Below are 14,357 nucleotides of genomic sequence, written 5' to 3' on the forward strand. Positions count from 1 at the left end.
CACTTAGGAGGCAGAGGCAGGGGACTCTCTGTGAGTTTTGAGCCCAGGCTGATCTACAGAGTGAGTTCCGGGACAGCCAGGGTTGTTGCATAGAGAAACCCTGTCTTGGGGAAAACAAAACAAAACTAAAATTAAATATTAAAAAGGAAAAAAAATATGAAATCAGGCTAAAGCAGCATCCTAAGTGTGTTAAGACTAAGAATCTGGTAAGAAAACTTGACCCAGGAAACTATGCCCAAGTGAACAAAGCACTCAAAAGACAGTTCTCTGAAATCCTTAAAACCGTTACATTTTTAAAATATCTTTGTGTAAACATTTCATAACCAGGCTTTTCATTAAAGTCACATTAGTGTACCTGTTTAACAGCCACAGTTTTACAGGCAGTTAAAAGCAAACAAGAACTAACTACAAGAATCAACAAGGACTCCGGAGATCACGGTCGGTCATTCTCTAAGAAAATAAAATCTCAGTGACAGATTCCTGGGCTCTGTGGAAACAGAGCAGCTGAAAAATCTGTAGCCAGGTAAGCCCTTCGACAGTACTTGCTATCGTTAGTCCTGAGCCTAGGCACTATCCTGCAGAGCCTACAAGAAATAGCAGTCAGCAACTCAGAACCCTGGTAGGCAGAGCTAACTCCTCAGGGGGCCCTGGTAGTGGAGAACTTGACTGCAAAGACATGCCTTTAAAGGTCTTTGCTTCAGATGGCCATGCTGCTCATGAAGGTGGGTGACTTCTTCTTTAAAGGTGTCATGTTAGTGCCCGTTACTGAACATGCCACTTACCGTTTAGTATGACAGCACACTCCAGGAGGGCCCCATAGTTCTCTTGTTCATTTATTACAGATACAGAAGCAAGGATTACAGATGTAATTGCATGTATTATTTCTATGCTCTTTTTCTATAAATGAAAACATTGAAACATAAGTGAGATAATAAAATAAGGAACTTGACGCTCAACTTGAAAATAAAAAAAAAAAAATCAAATAGCTACTAAATCTCTAAAGTGATGCCACCTCTAGTTTGTTGTAAAAAGCTTGTTGTAAAAAAGTTGTAAAAAACTGAATGTAAGTCAAATGTCCTAAGAGAATCGTAACACTGAGTACCAGCAGAACAGCGATGGTAGAGCTGGTCAGCAGGTAAAAAAAATTACAACAAACAGAACTGGCATATCCTACATCTTCTTAACTTAAAAGTTCAATTGTTCCAGCCAGGCATGATGAACGCACACATGCCTTTAGTCCCAGCCCTGAGGATGCTGAAGCAGGTGACCTCTGGGGTCAAGGCCAGCTGGGTATGCACGTGAGTTCCAGGCTGGACAGGACTAATAATGAGACCCTTTCAAAAAGAAAGTTTCAATTATCCAAATAAACAATCTTTCCTTAACACATTAAAGGGGAGCCTTTTTGCCTCGGAAAGACAATACCATCTTTGGACTGGGCTCTGACTCCATCCCATCTTCGCCCTGGTCTTCTACTGTGTGCCACCCGTCCACAGGGCTATCTAGCAACGTCTCTGTTAGTAAATCCTTCAGCCTTTGCCACAACTCTTCTTTCTGCTTCCTGGATAGCTCATCTAGTAACTCGACTAGGCTGAAAGGGTCCGAAGAATCTTTCTGCAAAATAAATTTAAAAAAACACAAAACAGGGAAAATTAGACGTATTCTCCTCCTGCTGGTATTAACAGGAAAGTTTAAGTACCAACTTAGTTACATGTTTGAGTGCTTGGCTGGTTTTCGAATCCTTTTCCCAACAGGGAAAACAGAAACACAGAATTACCAAACAGGAAGCATCAAATCTCTCCTCCACCTCTTCTTCCTTAGAACCTGACATTTAAAGTTTAAAATTCCACCCACTCCAACGTCCCCAAAAATCAATTAAAATGCCCAACTCCACCCCCTCCGCCCCAGGCACAGAAGTGTGCTGGAGGCAAACAATGGCAACAGGATCAGCAATAACCAAAGGCTCAGAATTCTTTCCTTAGGCTCTTAGTGCCAGCAAACAAGCCAGTCCACACGTCTGCTCCTCGGCCCTGGCCAGCGTCTCTGCCTAAACACCTCTGGCTTGCTAGTCTCTCTTCTCACTTGGGCAGACTGCGCACATCTCTCTGACATGGTAAGAACAGGCCTTGTCAAAAAGGTACAAAACCTTTCCCCAGCACCTGCCCTGGGACAATCCAAGTACAAGTACAATAACAATACTGTAGCCTACAGAACGAAGTTAGCACCAACGAGGCTGTGTGAAAGTTAACAAATAACAAATCATTCATTAGTAGCACAGGCATGCTACATCAATGAATACTGAAGAAATACAGCTCACAAATAACCATTTTATGGCCACCGTAGTAACAGACTTTGGTAAGAGGTATCCATAGATACTAAAACAGACAGGCAGGAGTGTGCTGAGCAAACAGGTCACCTACAGTTACGGGTTCCCTCAGGTTGCCCATACGTACAAAGAGAAAACAGGAAGCTACTTCTGTGAACACCCACGTACCCACCCAACCTGAGAGGCCAACACTGCTAGGCAGCTCCTGCAAAAGAGACACCAGATCTAACCAGATTGGCTAATAGAAAAAAAAGAATAAAAAACAGTCACCAACACCTTCAAACCTTCAGAGCTGTGACAAGCACAGGAAGGCAGGGAGACACTGCCTAGAATCCTGGATTGAAGGTCACTTAAGGGCATAGTCTCAGGTCCTCACAGTCCCCAGCAGGAAGGGTGAGGGAACTGGGGTTGATATATAAGATTGTTTCCAATTTAAATTTTAAAAGTGCAAAATTAAAAAAAAAAAAAAGATCACTTAAGAGATGTGACAGCTACAGGCAGAGTCTGACACAGAGCTGCATCCTGGAGCAGGAAAAGTATGACTATAAAGGACATTATTCTGGCAACTGTTGAAACTTCAGTACGTACTGAAAATAATAGTTAAAGTGTCATGTCATGAGGACTTTAATGCAGCCGTATACAATGGAATTTTATTCAGTTGTACAGAAAAATGAAGTCTGAAGGGAAATGACGAAAGTGACCCAGACTCATCACAGAATGACTGCCCTTCCTCATGCGCAGACTCTAACTTTTAATTATGTATACAAGCAGGCGTCACGGGGCAGACAGTAATGCTGGGGTGAGAGGGTGCCATGAAAATACTCACGAGACACCAAGCAGAAAGGAAGATGCCGAGGGCAGAAGCACATTGGGGGGGGGGGGGGCAGAAAGACAGGAGGAAGGAGGGGAAACATTAAAAATCAACGCGACACTGTTTGGGGAGGTCTAAGTGACACAGCCTTGATGGAGGAAATGTATCTCTAGGGTCAGGCTTTGAGATTATATATTCCGGCCCCACAAGCTTGCAGTAGAGGATGGACACCTCCTCCCATCATGATGGAGCCCATAAGCTTTCGACCATGGCGTTTTAACACAGCAACAGGAAAGTAATACAGCTTCCCATCTTCACTGACTTTCCCCCTGTATTGGGAAAGGCATCTATCACTGCACAACGAATGGCCCTGCCACTCTCTTCAGGCTAAAACAACCTGCCTCCTCCAATTCTTCCCCACTTCAGTTCAATAAGCTCTTTGGTTAACTCCTGGTTACCGTCGATTTTCACCTCAGCCCAAAAGTGGGACCATTTAATTCTAAACAGTTTATTACCCCCACTTAAAAACAAGCATTCATCGCCAAGAACTCACTGAGAGACCTGTACTTTACTTGGGGATGTGGTTTTAGAATGTTATTTATACTCAGAGTCAAAACGACAGTAAAAGGTAAAACACACAACTTACGTCAAGTTGAATAAACTGCAGAAACTCTTCGACCAGGTCCTTAGAAACCGCTTGGACAAACGTCTCGCGCTTTTCCATGACAGATGAAACTGTTCTAAGGGACAACCCAGTGTTACAACCCTGTTGGAGAATACAATCAGACCAGAACTTAAACATGCAAACTTAATTTGATGTGGACATTCAAGAAGAGTGAGAAAATTTTATGCCGCTATAGAAACCTGTCTCTAACAACATTCTGTGACAAAATTATAATAATCTGAAAAAATATTTACTGAAGATGTCATAAACAAAAATATCCACGTTATTACAACTGTGAATGAAGCTAGCAGCTTAAGGAACAAGAAATCCCAACTGTCTTACTTTCTCTTTTAAAGGCTGGCTTGGCAAGGACTGACATATGCAACAGATTCAAGCAGACCCAAACTGGCTGATTCTTCACGTAGCTTCTAAAGTGCCATTCCTCCAAGACCCCACCCGACAAATCCTCTCTTGTTTTTCAAGTGAGAGCAGAGGTCACCAGGGAGCTTGTTAGATGGTGCATTCGCACCTGACTTTCCTCCTCTCCACTCCTACAGGATAACGAGAGCTCAAGGGACCTTGATCATTCTCCTTCCAGCATGAGACCTCCCAGGACATCCTATTTTACCATTACACCCGGTGCTAGGGTGACCTACTCAGAACACAGTCGGTGACAGAACATATTCATTAAAGTTTAAAAAATCCCCTATACCTTTACAAATACAGGAATGTGGAAAATTACTGGCAGTAATCATGCAGACAGTGAATCACAATAAATATATATTCCTACTTTAAAGTGAATAAAAGTAGAAAACAACCTCAGCTTGACAACCCCTCACATCAGTAAACCTTAAACACTGCCACTCCGTTAAGCAATTACATTGGCTGAATTGCGAACCACAACTTTCCCCCCCCATGAATAAAATGGAGCGGGAAAGGCGGGGACCCAGAACCAACACTTTGCTAAGTGTGGTTCTTGTTGACTCAAGCGCTTGCCTCTGGCTACTTACTCTGCCCAATGATGTCTACAGACGCTACGCTTGCAAAACTGCTACTGTGTTTTGTTTTTCTAATTAGTTCAGGGCCAAGATCCTCCCTCGGTCAGTCGTGGGTGTAGGGTCGGGGGTCCTTCCTCCCGGTGTCATCCCAAGTTCAAGCCCAGCATCCTCCCTGGCGGATGGTCCGGGTCTGAGTCCCCCCACCCCCTCACCCTCCCGCCGGTGACCCTGCAGTCCTTTTTCTGGGCGATCTCCCGTCAGAGCCAGGCCCTCTTCCGGGGTGCTCCCGCACCAGCACCCGGGTCCTCGCCTGGGCTCCTCCTCCGCCGCCGCCGCCGCCGCCAGCGCGGGTGGAAGGCTGGGGTCCTCCCCGGTGAGCCCCTGTCACGGTGGTCTGCCCCTCCGCAGGCGCCCCAGGCGGACGGCGACGGTGACCGCGGACGAGTGACCCGGCCGGGCTGCGTCACCCGGGCCCCAGTCGCCACCCTCCCAAACTCACCGCGCCGCGCTCCTCTCACCAGGGTCCCATCGCTTCCCGCGCTCGCTGCAGATTCAAACACACCCGCGCGCCGCCCGGACGCACCCGCCCTCCGCCCCGTCACCAGTCGCCGCCGCTCTCACGAGAACTGACGCCCTCCGGGCCACGCCCACGCACGTCACCCCTGCGACCGGGCCACGCCCACCCCGGCCAGGCGCCGCCCCTGGGCGGGGCTTGGAGCCGCGCGGCCGCGGGGCGCACGCGCGTTCCCCGTTCCCGCCCGCCCGCCCGCCCGCCCCCCGATCCCCGGGAAAGATCGCGGAGCAGACGAGGGCAGACCGGCCGCAGAGGCCGACGGAGGACGGATGCGGGGGACGGAGAGCCTGGGGCGTGGTGACACGCAGGAGGAGGCGACGACCGAGGAGGAAGGATGGGTGTGAGGTCAAGGCACCCCAAGGGAGTGGCTCCAGAGGCGGGAGGAAAAAATAACTAGTGTTTTGTACGAGTCACCCGTCTCGGGAGCTTTCTCAACAGCCCAGATCAGATGAGGACTTGGGGAGGAGCCCACTGAGGGAGATGGGAGCCCCAGCCTGCCCTTTCCCAGGGTTCAACTGCAGATGGTGCTCAGTCAGGCCCGTAGCCCCGGGCTGGGCAGCAAGCACTCCACAGTCTGGAAGAAGAGTGGTCCTAAGCCCTGGAAACCAAGGCCAGCCCTCCAACCCACTTGCCTCTCCTTGATCCCAGTCTTCCCTCTCTGCCCCCCCCCCCCCGCTGCCGGCCTGCAGGGCTCAATCCCCCCAGCCCATCCCCCTTGCCTGTCCCGCTCTTCTCCAAATGAAGTCACTGTCACCAGTTTCTGGAAAAGCCTTTCAGAAATATATATATATATATGTCCTGCACTGTTTTCTTGCTCAAAATATCCGAAGTTAGTTTCTGTTAACTGGATTGAACTTAAAGGACCCGGGTGTTACCCAGGGACAGCCTGCCTAGCCAACAGGACTAGATGCCTATTGACCGAGAAGGTCAAAACAATTTGTATTTAACTTGATATAGCCAAAGTGTAGTAGTCTCGACGGTATAAACTGACAGCGGGGAGAGAGCGCTGGTTAGTTAGGAAATGTGAGGTAGTAGCAGAGCCAGAGTCGGGTTCCACCCACCCACCCACAGCAAGCCATGTCTGTACCTATCACCTGCTTCATTATACGGGGGCTCCTTAATTTCTGGCCACCTCCCTGTCCACAATCCCTCGATCTCTACAGCCCCTTGAATTTGGATACCCCATCTTATCACTCTCACAGTTTCATCTACGAAGTTTTAGACCACCAGCCTGAGGCTGGACACCGCATTCAGATTTGCCTTGCACTGTCCTGAGCATCCTGCAAGCGTTCCGGCTGAGGTTTGACGCCCATCGGAGAGGAATCCCAGTTTCCACTGCCTTTCTCCCCTCCTTCGCTCACTTTCAGAGCCTGGCCCGTACACTTCCTGCTAAGAAACGGGTGGCGGTTTAGCAGTGAGGTCTGTGCTTCCTTGGTTTGCCATGTATTAAACAAAACAAAAACAAACAGGAGAGCAGGGCTCTTGATGTAGCTCAGTTGACAGGGGTGCTTTCCTACCTTGAACTACCCTGGGTTCGAGGATTAGCAGGATTAGCACTGCGTAAACGGATGGAACAGGGCTGCAATCCCAATACTCCAGGGACAGAAGCACAAGGAACAAAGCAAAGCGTGAGATTAGTATTGGCTACATAGTGCAAGGCCTGCCTGGGATAAAGGAGATCTTTTCTCAAATAAATAAACGAGATAAATAAGAGCAATCATACTGTCTGCTTACGTTGTGAGGTACCCACCAGAGATGACTGCTTGGACATGGGTTTAAGCCAATAGGAAAACCTTTATTAGCTGGCCAGTGACTACACTGGGTGTTCAGGATCCCAATATATCCCCAAGCCTTGCTCGGGGTGAGCTTTTAAGCACAAAAAACATGTGCTGGGTTGACATACTTCGGTTAACAGAACGGTTAGCCAGAAGCAAAACTACCAAAGCCAAAAAGCAAGGTGAGTACATTTAGAGACTTTCCCAGAACTACAGACTTGGATGGATTGGGTCTTTGTTTTGGCAAGTGGTGCTGTCTATGTGCTGAGTTTTACAGCCTGAACGGCACTTCCATCACGGAGTCAGTTGGGCTAAGGTCTTGGGATCTACTAAGTTCTGGGACCGTGTTATACTTACAAAGCCCATACCTTTATAACAGTGAGGGATTGAGAGCATGCTGGGGGCAAAGCTGAATGAAACTGGCGGTGGCCATTTAAACTTGTCGCCTGCACCCACTGGGAGGGCGCCTCTCCTCCTGCATAGCCGACTGCCAAGACTAAGCTCAAGCCATTACTTCCATGGGAAGCCATGCATAGCACCCAACATGTACTCTTCCACCTCCTGTGAGGTGTTTGCCCTCTCCTCTCCCCCCACTAGATTTTTAGAAGACAGGCAGGCGCTAGGCACTGTGCTGTTCTCTTCCCTCCAGCCACAGCTCATGACCCAGTTGCAGACTGGTTGCAGACCAGTCTTCTGAAAGGATGTCTGAAGTCACCTCTGTTCTTAAAACCTCACAGTGTGGCTAATGAAAAAGGGCAGAGTTGAAATTGGACCTCGTAGCAAATAACTATAAAAGACTGAAATTATGCCTTTGACCATGGCAATATCTTTAATAATGGACCAAATGTAAAGAGCACGGCCTGGAAATTTACTTACTTTGAACTGCATAAGTTAGACAGTTACCTGACTCAGATTCAAATGGTGTGAGCCTTAACAACGGATCTGCAATCCTCCAGGGAACACCAATGCTATCAGTTCCTTGAAGAATACACCCAGAAGTATTTTCTATCATACAAAGTTTGGGAGCATGTGTGGTAGCATAAGCCTGTAACCCCAGCACTCAGGAAGCCGGAGCAGGATGGTGGCTAGTTCCAAGCCAGCCTTGAATACATAACCATAATTTATCATCTTCAAAAATCAGCTTTAAAAAAAAGTATATACAATTTACAATTTCATTGTAATTGTGCCTAGGACATGAACTAAAACAATAAACTTACTAGCTAGGAACCAATAGAGTCCTAATCAAAGTGAGCTCTTCAAAGCCATTCTGGAGAAAACCTCCCAATGTGCGGTCTCTGTGAAGGGTTCTTGCCCTCTGTGATATCCAGAACTGAGCTGGACCCTGTCAGCGATGAGTCATAGATTCTGAGAAAGGCTCACAACTCATCGTGGCTAATTAGGAAGTGGTCACAGAAACGTTTCTTTCCCTTTGGTGGTTTCATGCTATACTATTTCTGAGAGTAAAGCCTGTACAGAAAACAGATCTTCAGAGTGTAAGAACTAAAGGAAAAGCAGAACTGAAAGCTCAGAAAGCATCAGGCAGGCCCTTTATCGAGGCTCAAGCCTGTCCCTTGCTGGCCTGAGGGGCAAACCCTGTTTCTGGGAATCCCTCCTGATGGAAGGGCGGGACTGTGGAAGTCCTTGGAAAAGAGACCAAGGTGAGGGAGACTGAGTCCCCTGATGTGGCCACCCACTTCTCAGCTGAATGGAACAAGGCGACTAGAAAGGGCTGAGTTACGAGGTTCAGATGTGACCTCAAAAATAAGTCTTATTCTTCCCTCTCCCAGGTTGTAATCCCCCTTGTATCCTTGACCTTTCTAGAAATGAACTCAGAGGGACAAACCTGTGAGGGGAGGTGAGCGTGGCCACCGCTCTCCGAATCTGACAGTCTTCACAGAGCTGCAGCTACCAGCTTCTGCAGGGGACTGGGTGAGCAATCTTCATCACCGGTATATTTTCTTGCAAGGAATGCACACTGTACAGTCTATGTGTGGAGAATACTTTCCTGCCAGAACAACTTAATCCTTTTTACATGCACAGCTGTATCTTTTGTGCCATCAGGGAACTGTAGTCCAGATTAAAAGTCTTTCTGGGTCTCACAAACAATCTGTTTAGATTTTTATTTTACCTCCCACAGAAACTGTGGCTTGACACAGATTTTGTGAAATTTTGCCTATAAGAGACCTGCCGGGGTGCTAGAGATGCAACTCAGTTGGTAGAGTGTTTGCCTAGAATCGCTGAATCCCTGGGGCCTGTAATCACAGCAGGAGAATTAGAAGCTAGAGGTCAGCTATGTAGTTAGTCCTCTGAAGGCTTGGATACTTGAGTCCCCATCTTTAAAAAAAAAAAAAAAAAAGTGACCATCGCTTGCTTTTCAATTTTTCATTCCTTCCGAAGTGCTTCAGCAACTAAAAATTTTTATTTGCAAGCGGGTCAGTGGTGGTGGCGGCGGCGGCGGCGCACACCTTTAATCCCAGCACTTGGGAGGCAGAGGCAGGTGGATCTCTTTAGAGTTAAAGGCCATTCTGATCTACAAAGTGAGTTCCAAGACAGCCAGGATTGTTACACAGAGAAACCTTGTCTCAAAAAACAAAACAAAACAAAACAAAAAAAAAAAAACCCTTATTTACATGCCAGGATAAACCTTTCAAAGCCACCACAGCCTTTCCTAGCTCACAAGGATTACACTACAGAACCCAAAGACACAAAGCCACCAGTGTTGGACTTCTCCCTTAACTTTTATGGGACAGGCCTATCTGGCCCAGTGCACTGAATATCAAACACTGTCTCCCTCAAACCCCAGTTCTGCGATGATGGCCTGTCTTTCCTCTGTTGTCTTCCGGTATCTGATATTCACGAGGACAACAATCAATATAACCACGTTTCTGGAATGGCTTGCATGAATGAGCCGGTTCGTGGAAGACTGGTTTAATCTCAGAGCACTTCAGCTCTGGGAGCCTTTGTGTCTAGGAGGGACAAATGTTTACCTTACTGGATTTCTCTGCATCCACAGCACTCAGACTGATCTTATATGAAATGTTTTGCAGAGGATCGACAGGATCTCCAAAGGCCCCCTGCTAAATTAATCCTTGTGAGCATGAAATATCCCACATACCACAGCTTCACAAGTCGGGCTATGAGAAGCACTTTTATTTCTTGTTTAAAAGTCTCTCTCCAATTCAAAGAGTTGAGAGGCAGGATGTTCTGATTATCGGTTTCCATTTTCAGATCCCTTATCTGCAAACTGAATCATACATTCTTACTTCTGCATTGAAGATTGGACTCGAGAAATGCCTTTTACAGTTCTTCCCACAGGTGCCAAGGTTTGGCATCACAAAAGGGCTCTTTAGAGTAGATTCAGTTCCCGAGCTCTTTTCTTTATGCCCCAGCAAGCCCTTTCATCCCCCACCCCTTTTTACACAAAATCAAAAGTTAATGTGAAGGGTGATGTCCCATGTCTTTTCCCAGTTGTCACTCGTTTCTCACAGATAGCTCAGCTTTAGCCGCATGTCGTCTTTTTTGCCCACACAGCTACCAGCATGTGGGAGGGAGTGTGGGGGCCCTAGGAGTTGATACAGGACACACCCAGACACCAAATTCTCAGCAGGAAGCAGATTTATTACCCTGGAGGGGCAAGCTGTAAAGGCAGACAGCAGCAGCAGCAGGTGTTTTTTGCAGAGTGGTTTTGTTGTTGTTTGTTTCTTTTTTTCTTTTTAAGGAGGAAAGGGGGGAGTGTGTATTAGGCGTGGGAGTCGATAAGCCCTGATTGGATGTATCCACCAAATGATGGACCTTGGTGTTTAGTCCCGGGGATGAGTCAGTGGCCAAACAGGGAATGGACCCTGGACAACAACTTAAGGAATGTAATCTACTAACGGTTTTTAGCAAGAGAGAGGGAAAAAGAGAAGAGGGAAAAGCTGTTGTCACTGTTTGCCATGCTAGAGCTCTTCATTCCCACCTTTTTGTTTTACAATTGGGTTGCTGGGTGTTGGCAAAGTGGGCACTGTTCTCTCTGGCTGCTTCCTGTTGATTGGGGAGGAGGGGTTCTTTGTTAGAGATCCAAGGGATGTCGGTCAAGGTTGGGAAGAACAGGCTTCCTCCTCCATCCTCCATTGATGTCAAGATTCTTGGGATCATCTTGGGCTAGGAAAGAGCAGGCAGCCAGCATTGGAGCAGTTTGTGAGGCTGGGCCATCTGGGGCTACTCACTTTAGAGCTGTGTAGGATGCATATTCAGAGAGAACATCTCAGGCAGTCAAGTGTCTGGAGCAGTCTGTAGTTGGTTTGAAATCTGCTAGGATAGAGGTAAAGCTAAGGAGTTTCGGGAAATAATTTTTTAATCTTAGATGTGAAAGGGGTAAACTAATAAAGGGACCAGACCTCACTCACCCCCTTGCTTTTAGCAGCCATGACAGGCTACAGAAAAGACATGTAGGCCTCTGACTCAGCACATGACACAAAGAAACTTCAGATCCCCTGGCCTCCCAGAGCCTAGGGACAAAACTAAATACAAAGAAACTCCAGACACTCCCAGGCCTCCTAGATACTTGGTTCCTGGGAACTGTTTGACCACAAAAGAATCTCCAGGGTAGACCAAAACCTCCCCTGTAGTGTTCACAGAATGTTCCCTCTCCTCCCTGACCAATGAGAATAATTGGTACACAGGTGTTTCATGCCAAAATATGACTTTGAGAAATTCCCCTGATTGTTCCCCAAATGTCAACCTATCAGAAACCAACCTGCACCTACTGATGTAATCCTGTGATTTTTGCCTTTAAAAACCCAACAGTAGACAGGGAACTTACTTCCTCTGGTGGCTGCTGTCCTGGTTGGATGAACAATAAACCTTAGGCATCTGCATCAGTGGGTTGGCCTCTCCCTGGAGGTCTTCACAACTTGGGGCTCAACAAGATGTACATTTGAAACTTCTACACTTATGGCCCTTGTAGTTGGGGAAGGGGAGTCCCAAGACCAGGCAAAAGAGGAGAGGATGATGGGGGGGAGGGATCCCGCCCTCGGGAGTAGACAGGTGGGGGAATTCAGGCTCCTGGTTCACAGGAGTAACTCTCTGCAGTCCATTTGATTTGTGACAGCTGAATTCAAGTTGATCCAAACAATAGCTGAATTCAAGTTGATCCAAACAATAACATACAAAGGGGGGAAGAAATCTGAAATAACTTTTCATATACCTAAAATCACTTTCTTAGACCAATAAATCACATCCTCAGAGCCTCACAACTTAAGCTATCATATCTTCAGACCTTAAAACATTCTTAATTTGCATTTACAGACTTTCATAGTTTACTTATGTGGTTATATGCTATTTATGATATATTAAAGTTTGTCTGAAGATCAGAAAAGCAAAGTAGCTGGTTGCTAGCTCTTACTCTACCTCAACTGAAAGGGTTGATCTTATTTATCTCCATGAGCTTTCACCAAGCCTCAACATGCTCGAGAGTGAATGCCTGATACTGAGATCTTACTCCTGGTCTTGTATAGCTTCCTAATGCTGGGGTTAAAGGCGTGTGATTCCAGGTGCTGAGGTCATCTTTGTGTGAGCTGTTTCTCTTTAGGACTGGATCAATCTTGTGTAGATCTGGGTGGCCTTTGGACTTGCAGAGAGCCATCTACCTCTTAATCCTGAGTCCTAGGATTACGGGTGTGCACCACCACTTCCTAATTTATGGCTGCTGGGATTAAAGGTGTGTGTCTGGCATCTATGGCTTGTGGCTGACTTTGCTTTCTGAACCCCAGGCAAGCTTTAATAAATCATAAATAATATATCACTACATATTAAGCTACCATATCCTCAGACCTCCATAACTTGTATTCGCATACCCTAAGACATTTTCTTAGATTGAAACTTGGTGAGTGGGAAAGGTAGGGGGTTGTATGTTAGAGGCATGGTTAGCTCACTGACATACATTGTAAGCGTGTGTGTTTGGTTTTTATAAAAACGTCTTACAGGAATTGAGAGATTGCGGTGGGAACAGGCTGTGAGTGGGGATCCCAGAGTTTATTTGTTAGATTTAGAGATGAGCAGGGAGGCTGCAGCAAGGGCATGTAGACAGGCCAGCCTCAGGTGGTTTTGTCTAGAGTTTTGGAGAAGTTAGTGACAGGGGCAAAAGTCAGTCCTAGAAAGTGCTTCAAAATCTCAAGGGCATAACCTTGCTTGTTGGAAGTGCAAACATTGAAAATGTTAGGAACTAGCAGCCAGCTGACCCCCCCCCCCGCCCCGACGATGGGCGGAATCATCCCTACGTCAGCTTTACTGGAGGCCAGAGGACTCAGTTACACAAGCACAAGCGCAAGCCTCTTTCAAAGCAAGTGCCCCACCTCTCTCTCTCTCTCTCTCTCTCTCTCTCTCTCTCTCTGCTCTTTCTGGTCCCTCTCTATTAACCCTCCCCCCCTCCAGCTTTCGGTTGGCCACCAGCTACCCCCTCTGGAGCTGAGGAAACTGAGGAGTGAGGTGGTGTCAGATTGGCCATCAGAGAGCAAAGGAGGAGGTCATCTACATACTGAAAAGGGGGAGGCAGACAGGTCCATAGGGCCTGGAAGGGAACTATAGGATAGAGAGGGGACAACAGCAGAGTTAACCATCTGAAGGTCTTGGATTAGGCTGAAGGTTTTGCTGAGGTTTTTGTTTGTTTGTTTGTTTGCTTGTTTGTTTGTTTTTTGACCGCCACTATGGGAGTGTTGTAGGATGAAGAAGTAGAAACTGCTTGGATAAAAGAGATTGGATGATGGGTTTGAGGTCTCTGGGGTTGGTCAAGGGTAGGGAGTATTGGGGTTTGGAGATACAGACAGAAGGGCTTTTCAGTGTAACAGAGAAGGGTTTGTGATGAGCAGCAAGGGGAGGACTGGGCACCCCATACAATGGGGTTGACTAAAGAAGTGGGCAGAGCATGAGCCTGGCTTTGGAATTTTGGAGAGTGAGAGAGTAAGAAGAGGCTGAAGAAAGGGGAGGAGGGCATAGGGGTGTATGTCAAACTTGGAAAGGCTATCCCCTTCTGGCAAGGGAATGGGGGCATGAGAGAGAGGGGGGGAGGGAGGGAGGGAGAGGGAGAAGGAGAGGGGGAAATGGTAGATGGGGGAAATGAAACACAGCAGAAGAGAAGTAGAGATACAAGACTTTGGAAATGTAGGTAAGAGATTTGGGGACCCTGTGTGAGCTGGGAGGCACAGAGCAGGCCTTCAGTGCAGGGACAGGGAA

General features: G+C 47.2%; 1 protein-coding gene across 1 annotated transcript in view; it reads right to left on the bottom strand.

The window, feature by feature from the left end:
- The window catches only part of Ncapg2 (non-SMC condensin II complex subunit G2), a 43,639-nt gene extending 39,773 nt beyond the window's left edge, over window positions 1-3,866 (bottom strand). The window contains exons 1-3 of the mRNA XM_051177830.1: window positions 3,781-3,866; window positions 1,423-1,611; window positions 783-897 (exon numbers count right to left, since the gene is read on the bottom strand). Coding sequence (XP_051033787.1) covers window positions 783-897; window positions 1,423-1,611; window positions 3,781-3,858 — 382 coding nt within the window. The 5' untranslated portion in view covers window positions 3,859-3,866. The remainder of the gene's footprint in view (window positions 1-782; window positions 898-1,422; window positions 1,612-3,780) is intronic.
- Window positions 3,867-14,357: the final 10,491 nt, after the last annotated feature.

Source organism: Phodopus roborovskii, unplaced genomic scaffold (assembly GCF_943737965.1).
Source record: "Phodopus roborovskii unplaced genomic scaffold, PHOROB, whole genome shotgun sequence".
NCBI lineage: Eukaryota > Metazoa > Chordata > Mammalia > Rodentia > Cricetidae > Phodopus > Phodopus roborovskii.